Source organism: Uloborus diversus, chromosome 7, assembly GCF_026930045.1.
Source record: "Uloborus diversus isolate 005 chromosome 7, Udiv.v.3.1, whole genome shotgun sequence".
In the NCBI taxonomy this organism is placed as follows: Eukaryota; Metazoa; Arthropoda; class Arachnida; order Araneae; family Uloboridae; genus Uloborus; species Uloborus diversus.
In genome coordinates, this window is record NC_072737.1 from 100463266 (window position 1) to 100473020 (window position 9755).

At 30.6% G+C, this 9755-nt stretch overlaps 1 protein-coding gene across 1 annotated transcript; it reads right to left on the bottom strand.

Moving 5' to 3' along the window:
• Window positions 1-118: 118 nt before the first annotated feature.
• LOC129225771 (uncharacterized) lies at window positions 119-9316 on the bottom strand. Its single transcript, XM_054860277.1, has 4 exons — window positions 9209-9316; window positions 7081-7265; window positions 5073-5223; window positions 119-1810 (listed from the first exon to the last, which is right to left on the bottom strand). The coding sequence occupies exons 1-4, from the start codon at window positions 9246-9248 to the stop codon at window positions 1371-1373; spliced, it is 816 nt and encodes a 271-aa protein (XP_054716252.1). The 5' UTR covers window positions 9249-9316; the 3' UTR covers window positions 119-1370.
• Between the last annotated feature and the right edge of the window lie 439 nt (window positions 9317-9755).

The following is a 9755-nucleotide window of genomic DNA, read 5'->3' on the forward strand; positions in this document are numbered from 1 at the left end:
TTAAATTTACATTTTGTGTCATAAAAAGTCAATATACCAGATGAAATTCAAATTTTAAGCAAGTCATGAATAAATACTTCATGTCCATGATTGAAAATAAAAGCATATGATAGTTTATTTATGTACAAAAACATATACACAATTGAAGCTTTAAAATTGATTTTTGCTAGGAATCATCTTCTGAATCAACATCCATATCCATAAGTTCTAAATTATCATGTTTAGAATTTTCAATATTACCCAATGCATTTTCAGGTACCTTATTTGAGTTAACACACACATCTAAATTCTCAGTGCTAGGAACAGTGCTGATAGCTTCAGTTTTATTCAATGCCACATTATCTACGTAATCTTCTTTGTTTTCAACTGCTTGGTGACACTGCAGAAGGAAGTTGTATAACCTAAGTGAGTGTTCTAGAGCCATGACTGAAAACCCACTCTCTGACATTTGTTTTTCAGTACCTTTAAACTGTGGCAAAGATAAGTTGTTTGCAGTCAAGCATTTGAGTGTTGTCCCAAGAGTTTCTAAAAAGTTTGATGATTTCGCATTGTCAAGTACCTCAGTTTTTGAAACATTATCGGGAACTAGAGACTTATTACATTGGGCATCGCTCAATTTTTTAGTGTCTGTGCTTTCAATAATGAAACTGGGCAAATTACTTTCAATCACGGTGGACTCTTTATCAATTTTGTCTGTTATTTCTTCAAGAAGCTGATTTTCTTCTTTGAATTTAGTTAATTCTTCACATGATGTGGCAGATTCTGCCAATGCATTTTGAGAAGATTCAGTTTGCATGACACTTTTGTCAGGCTTAACATCTATACAGGGAATTTCTTCCTGTTTCTCAGATTTAATAGTACAAGCTGCATTGTCGGCGACACATACTTTCTCACAACTATTGTCTTCCTTTCGAAAAACAGTTTCTTGAGAAGAACAAGTATTCAATATGTTTTTATCAAGAAGGCTTTTCAACAGCTCTAAGGGTATTTGAGATAGTGTTTGTTGAGCTGGTGCACAAATTTTTGGCACGCTATTTTCCTCATCCGCATCGGTATCCATTTTAAGTGTTCTTGACTGGCAATCATCAATCTTGGATACATCTTGATCTTGACTTTCCTTTTCCTGTTCAAAGTCAATAATGTTATCAGTTTGAACTGTGTCCTTTTCTGATACTTTATCTGCATCCAGAAAAGGAGGTACCTGCAATTTTTCTGCTTTATTGACAATTTCTGACATTGGATTTTCAAAATTGCTACCATTATTATTATCTTCTACAGTAGCTATGACTGCCTTAGTTGGAAGTTTGGACTCATTCGATTCATGCTGATCACCCTTCTCACTGTCAGAAACTTTGCAGGCTTTGCTCCCTTTAGCTTTCAACAAATTTTCTATTTTTACGTTTGATATTCGCTTTTTTACCTTTACGTTCATCATAAGCCTTTTCAAGCAGAAAATCTATATCAGTTGAATCTCCTTCAGCTGGAGTAGCGACATCACTTTTCACCTTCAATTCTGAGTCCATAATATTAGAATCAACATTACTTTTTTCATCTGAAATGTCTGAATCTTCTTGTCTAAAGGGAACATCAAAAGAAGTAACTTCCATATTTGGGACATCCTTTTCATCAGTTGCTGACAGTGAACCTGCATCTTTCAGACATATACTTTCGGTAACTTCAGCATTTTCACTTGGGGATTCGCCAGGAACATAAATTTCATGGCTTGAGTCTTCAGTACATTCAGTGTTTGAACTCGGAGAGTTTTGACTATCATCAACTGTATTTACCAGCTCCGGATTTGAATCTAGAGCTGCAAAAGAAGGTTTTCAGAAAGAAATAAGGTACATATGATACATATATGCAGGGGTGGACTGGCCAGGTCGGCTAGTCGGGGATCCCCGACTGGGCCAACCTTCGAGTGGGCCACTTCAAGCAATTTTTTTATTAAACTTAATACATTTAAATTCACACCAAACAATTTTTAAAGCGTCATAATAATTTTAAAAAAAAAACCGAAAAAAAAAGCTACTAGTCTTTTTATTGTACACTGATGTTATTTGTTTTTCTTGCCAAAAATGAGGTGAGTCTGGACTTACCTGGTTTTTGGTTCTTTCATCAAGGTCCTCAATTGTGTTTATGTGTTGTTCATTCAGATGTATTTTAAGCAGATCCTTGTTGATAAGTGATTGAAACAAAGGAGTGACGTTTCTGGGACAGGCTTGTGTGAATCTTTACCTTTTGAAGAAAAATTCCGCTTTTGTGAAGTTTTGTTTATCCTTTAAAGGGGCAAGGAGGGTTGATTAAGTTAAGGGTCAAAGGATAGCTTAAAAGCGGTAGGGCACGGCGTCCTCGTAAAAAGTCTTGGGGAAACCTGTCCCCTTTCCTTTTAATGATTCCAAACATATTATAAGATTATGTTTTTAAAATTTCAATGTCGAAAATTACGAAGGAGAGTCGCTGGATTCCCTGTAGCAACTATGTGTAGTTTAAAATTGGGTCGAGTAGACTTCAGTTTTTAAATGTCTCCAAATGCGATCACTGAGCCTCCTACCCTCTCAAACATGACCAAAGATAGTTTTGCATTTTTAAATAGTTCAACTTCGAAATGTTTTCGTAGGAAGCTCCCAATGCTTCCCTGTTCCATTAATTTTACGAAGGCCTGAAATTGCATTACTAAAACTTCCCATATCGGAGAATTTCTCGGAAGAGCCCCCGATATTCTATTGTAAACAAAAATAGACTAATATCAACTTCAATTTCGAAAAAAATAAGTTCAGAAAATAAAATCGTGGGGGAACCCCTTCTTTTCTCTTTCCTCTAACGTTACTGAAAATTGTAAAATTGCAGTTTTTGACATCAACTTTGAAAATATCGCATGGAAGGGAACTAGAACCCCTTCTACTGATACTTTTCTTCTTAGGCCTATATTGATCAACCAATTTTGAAAACTTTCCAGGGGGATTTACCTGAATCCTCCCCTTCCTCGTATTTTTCCTCAGTAAAGAAGCCTAAACATGTACGTTTTCAGATTTATAACCATTATTAGTATCCTTCTTTCAAGGCACATAAAAAATGTGTCAGAGTTAACTTTATTCTACGTTCCAAAATTTTCATTTTTAGAACTTTAAAACTTGATTTAGAAACTTAAAGAAAAATAGGAATTACCGATAGTTTAATGTCTTTGCTTGACTCGGGAACTTTATCCGGTTTAATTTAACTTTTTTAATTTACAGAGGTGGGCCAAAATATTCTTTTGCCGACTGGGCCAAAGTGAGTCAGTCCGCCCCTGCATATATGCAAGCATGGTTACTACAAATGATACATTTATTTTACAACCCTATACAGTAAACCTTGTTATACAACGATGCTGTTGAGACCTAAAAAAATATTGTTATAGACAGGTTATCGTTTTAGACAGTTCGGTTATTTATACTGAAATTTTGCTGGGACCAAGGAAAATATTGCTAGAGACTGGTTTATTGTTATAGACAGTATTGTTATGCACAGGTTTCACTGTATAACCAAAAAATATTTATAAAAAAGAACCGACATTGCCACTCAAAACAGCTCTCAAAAGTAAAAAATAATTTTATTCTTTGAGCAACATCGATACTACCTTTAAACATACTTTTAAAGTTGGAGCAAAAACAATAAGTAAAATGAGATTTAATCATATTTCATTTACATTTTTAGGTACTTAAAAATTCATGCTTGTAATTGAATTATGGTTACATATTTCATCTATTGTTTTTGTGCCGACTTTAAAAAGTATGTTTAAAAATAGTATTGATGGTTTTCAAAGAATTAAATCATTTTTTACACTTTAGAGCAGTTTTCAGCAGCAGTTTTGAAGTCGGTTCTATTTTTTTTTTTTTCAGAAATATTTTAATTTTATACTTTTCAGTGTAAACGTATTACAGAAAGAGTATGCTATGATGTTTGTTACCATCATAAAAATTTATCTTATTTTTTCATCTAAATGCCCCATGAAAAAAAAAATCTATTAGCATGTCAAAAATTTTTAGTAATTGGCAGGAAAAAATTGACTATAAAATAAGCCTTTTTTCTTAAATGAAAAAATGGGTCTTCCTAAGTCTTCTTTGACCATTTTCTGTGAGTAAATGAAATTGGAGACCCTGCTTGAAGAATGACATCAATACTTTTTAAGTACTAAAATTAATAAGTACTAAACAATAAATTTTAAAAATAACCAAGCTGTAAATTTTGAATAACTTAGAGCAGTTTGTAAAATACCATTTAATACTGCTATACTTCAATCAAAACCAGGCAGATTTTTATTTTTAAACAGCTTCATTTTGGTTCTAAAATAAGTTACTAAACTTTTAGAAATAGTGTAGTCCAACTAATCAATGAGTATTTAAGTACAATTTCATTTTCAGAAATTCATAAAATTGTTTAAAACTGTATCAACTAGTACATGGCACTGAAAATGTTTTTATTGACCTGTGCAATTATATAAAAAGAATAAAAAAAAGAAAAAGAAAGAAAGAAAAGGAAGAACTTATATAGCTCTGCTGGAAAATTGGGCAGCAACCGAGTCCATGAACACATCTAATCTTCTAACTTGTCTATAAATCTAAATTTTTCTAGTTGTTTCTCTCACTTTGGAGTTGAATAAATGTACTGCTGCAAATTTATCTAAGAAAAAACTTTTTAAACTTCATTAAAATAGCAAAAAAAAAAAAAAAATGTACATCTCCTTCACTGGAGTTCATTTATTCACTAGTTGGATTGCACTATAGTTGGGTCAAACCTAACCTCGCAGTGTCATAATGCTGTGATTAGGAACTGCATAGCCTTCACAATGCTGCCAGATTAGGTTTGCTCCAACTATAGTTAAGTTTTAGCAATATGTTATTAACAATAAATTAAAAAAGACACTCCATAAGAAAAAACTTTAAACCTATGTTGTTCAACAATAGATCATATTTTGGTTCGCTGCCATGCACTGGTTAAAAGGGAAGATAATGGCACTATAATTAAGTTGTCACTATAAAGGAAGTGATCACAACCAAGTTCAGTTGTAGTCACTAAAAAAAAAAAAAACTTACTAGGAGAATCCGATGGTAGACTAAATTCTATAGAGTTATCTGAAATCGGACTTTCTGGGATGGGTGATGGAAATAACTCACGAAGCCCAGACATTTTCTCAGAGAGAGCTTTTTCCATGATTTTCAATTTCTTTCCATAAATTCGATATGCCTGAAATAAAAACATGTATGCCTCAGTATAAACATTGTACAAACACAGTGCATTCAAAAGTGCTTTGTTCAAATGACATGAAAATACATCGAGTAATCAAAGCTATAGCAATTGAACACAACTTCTATCTCTTGATCTTCATTGGGGATTGATAAATCGAATAGGATCAGCCTAGCTGCAGGGTCATTTCAAGATTTTCTGCCACCCAAGGCAAGAGTTGAAAAGACCAACCCCCTCCCCCCTCTCCAAAACTCTGTGTCCTAGCTTAACTTCGACTCCAATGAGCATGAAAGTAATGTTACATATCAATGATGTAACACAATAAATAATAGAAATAAAATAGCACATTTAAAGTCATATTTAATAAAAATGATGTAAGTCAAGTAATAAATTAGTAACTAAAATTATTTACTCTACCTACAACTGCTCTGAAAATTGTTTTAATTAGGGATGCTCATATCGTGGACTGTGGCATTAAAATGTTTAATTTCCTTTTTGGAAGGGGCGATTTCTCTTTTTTTTTTGGGGGGGGGGGGAAGAGGGATCTTGTTCCTGGGGGTGCTTTGTAGTATTTGGGGGGGGGGCTTTTCTTTAGGTGATTCGTAAGATCCCCTGTTTTACCATGTGATGTCCCATTCGCTTATTAACCATTGTTATTCTAACTTCAGCAAAAATAATTGAGTGCAAAAATGTCAAAAAAAATTCCATAAAAAGCAAAACCAGTAATGTTGAGTTTTAACATAGCAAACGAGAGAGAAATATAACAGCTCAATTTGTTCTTTGAATACTGTCTAATTTAGCCAAAAAATGAGTAAAAAAGTATAAGACAGTGGCTGCATCTTTGAAGTTAAAAACTAAGGTAAAATTTTAATGAAATAATGCACTAGGCTCAAAATCTTTGATTTTTAACTGTCACTCACAAATAAAATGTCTATGCACAATAAGATCATGTGAGGAAAATAATCAACATTTTTCAGTATTTTCTGTGGACGTGAATAATTGCATTCTCATTCAGTAATTTTTTTTAATCACTAAATCCTGTGTAGTGAAGGGCAGTGGCGTAGCTAGACCCGACTTTCGGGGGGGGTTACTTCTTATGTATATATATATATATATATATATATATATATATATATATATATATATATATATATATATATATATATATATATATATATATATATATATATATATATATATATATATATATATATATATATACATATATATATATATACATATATATATATATATATATATATATATACATATATATATATATATACATATATACATATATATATATATATATATACATATATACATACATATATACATACATATATATATATATATATATATATATATATATATATATATACATATATATACATATATATATATATATATATATATATATACATATATACATATATATATATATATACATATATATATATATATATATATATATACATATATACATATATATATATATATATATATATACATATATAATATATATATATATATATGTATGTATAATCGCTTGGAATTTTTCCCTTTTCTTCTTTTTTTCTTTCTCTTCTCTCTTCTTTTTCTCTTTTTTTTTGAGACTAACTTTTCGGGGGTTTGTCCCAAACCCCCCTTAGCTGCCCCTGGTGGGGTCAACCTTCTTAGCTTTTTATTTGGATGAACTTATATTATGTATTTGACCCAAAGTGGGAAGAAAATGCTGAAGGGTCAGCATGAACACAGACTTTGAATTCGCTTCGAGAATTCACTTTGACGAAAGATGACTCTTTGATAAATTTAACTTTGATGAAAGAAAAATCAAAAGTAGCATGTGATACCTACATGGACTACTTTCTTGACTTCTTCATTTTGTGTAGTATAAAATACTGTAGTGTACTTCAAGTACTTCAATGCGTCCTCCCTTGCATCATTCAGGAGTATGAAGGAGGCAATTAAATCATCAACATATTTACAATAAGCATCAGCTTTCTTGTACTGCTTATAAGTATCCTTCTTATCCATCCTTACTAATGCAAAAGAAAAATAAAATCATAAATCTGTAATTTAGTTTTAAACATATGATGAAATACAATTACAAGAAGTTCAAGACATCAAAAACTCCCTTATATAACTACAGGTTCAGAGAAATGATACTCCTTTTTTTTTTCATTAACGCCCTTTTATTAGCTTCACTAGTATGTATGTATCTTGTAACAGAATCTCGCAACTCAATTTCGCCCACTTCCTGGGACCGGATTTTTTTTTAAAATTTGGCATGCAACCTTAGACCTGATAACAATGCAATATTCTATTATCAAATTTATTATTTAACTATTACATATTATTAATAACTAATTATTGCATAAATTTACTAATATGAGGACAAAAAATCAATCCTCCAACTGAAAATTCATTGCTGAATAATGCTTTTATTAAAATGTAACTCAAATTTTTAAAGTAACATAAATATGATTTCCACACACATACGATTGGCTGTATTAGACAATAACTCAACAGGCAATTTATCAGAGCAGTTGAACGTTTTTAGGGCTCAATTGTTACACCTTAAAGAGTATCATTATTCTTTTTGGAATTCAAGAGATCCCTGTTTCAAATGTTGTCCAAGCCCTTTAATCATTTTTTTCGGGGGGGGGGGGGATTTTATGAATATAGAAAACTTTGATTATTTTTTTCGTAAAACGAGTATGACTTAAAAAAAAGAAAATAATAGCTTTAAAAACTAAAAAAACACTTTTGTAGCAATATGAACAAAAAAGTAAACAATAATCTTTGGATGTTAAGTATGATAAAATAATTGATCAAACATTAACTTTAATGCAAAAAAGTGTGGAGGGCTTCATATCAGCTGTCTTAAATTTCTTCCATTATTTGTCCTTGCAAAATTGTAAGTAGACAGCACCCCACAATTTTTTTGCATCAAAGTTAATTGTTTGGTGAATTATTTTATCATACTTAACATTCAAAGATTACTTTTTACTTTGAAGTTCATATCGCTACAAAAGAGTTTTTTTTTTTTTTTTAGTTTTTTAAACTACTATTATTTTTTTTAGTTTCAACTGCTGCTTACTTTTCACTTAAAAAAAATGTATAGTTGGATATTACTACTCGATGAATTCTTAACTTCAAATCATCCCCCCCCCCCCTTTATCATAAATGTTAGGAAATTTGTTGGTGTTCTTGCTTTATTATGATTTTTTTTAATGAAAAGTTTCTGTTGTCATATAAATATAATATCTTTTAACTGTTTATGTTTTCATTTCATTAATCTGTGTAAAACCCAAATTCAAGCATGTGAGTGTCATAAATAAGTAAATATTGTATTTATTAAAAGAGACTAAAATTATTTAAGAAGTCTTATTTTTTCTTTCTTTCTTTCAAATAAATAAATAAACAAATAAATAAAAATAAATTAAATAAATAAATAAAAATAAATAAATGTTTTAAAAAAATCAACAATTTACACAGAAATTTATGTTGATATTTAAATAAACATTTTGCATGAATCTAAACGAAATTATATTCAGAATTTGTCTAGTAACTATTGTTTAGGAGTGTTTGTTGGAAAAAAAAAGAAATTCTAGAGGGAGATTGCACTAGTGCAACTTATTCTTCATCTTTACCCAAGAACTCATTTTATAATGCGCTGTTGCTTTATAGTACCATCTTAAACTTTCAGGTAAATAGTATATAAATTTATTATACAATTAGTCATCACTAGAATGAAGTATTTTTATCTACGGAACCTAACCTCAATTTTAACACTACTATAAGGTCTCAATTAACGTGGTTTCGAATTACGCGGCATTCCGTGGAATGTAACCCCCGTAAAACAAGGGTCTACTGTACTGGGAGAACTTTATTTATTGAAGGGAGGAATACTATAGTAGTTCAGCAAATACAGAAATGTTGAGGGAAATTGAAAGAAAAGATTGGGAGAAACATCACTTACCTATTAAATCTTCAACATTTAAATTTTCAGGGCATTTCATATTTTTTAATTTGGCTTCTTTGCAGCTCACTTCATTCGTAATTCTCTTGAGATTTTCAAGAGCATCAATCAAATTTTGCAGCTAAGAAAAAAAAACAGCTGTAATTAAAAATTGATACAGAATGAAGATGAAAAAAAGCCTAAAAATACATTTCATAATTTTTTGAATAAATTGTATTTTTCTATAACAAAAGGAAACTTTTTGCAACAACAAAAGCATGCAATTTGTTACAATAGCGAACAATAATAATCTTTGAATTGATTAATATAGAATAGAAATACACATGCTAACCCTGTACTGAATTCTTTACCAACTGGATCCACAACTTTCATCAAAAATTATAAATACAGTTGGTACACATTGTTTAATCAATCTCTACTTAACAACAATCTTAAAGATACTTTTTCTTGCTGGCAATAAAAAAAAAAAAAAAATCCTATGTAAGAATAACAGCGATTCTGTTTAACAACAATTATTGCTCTCAAGTACTGCTAAATATATTACCAT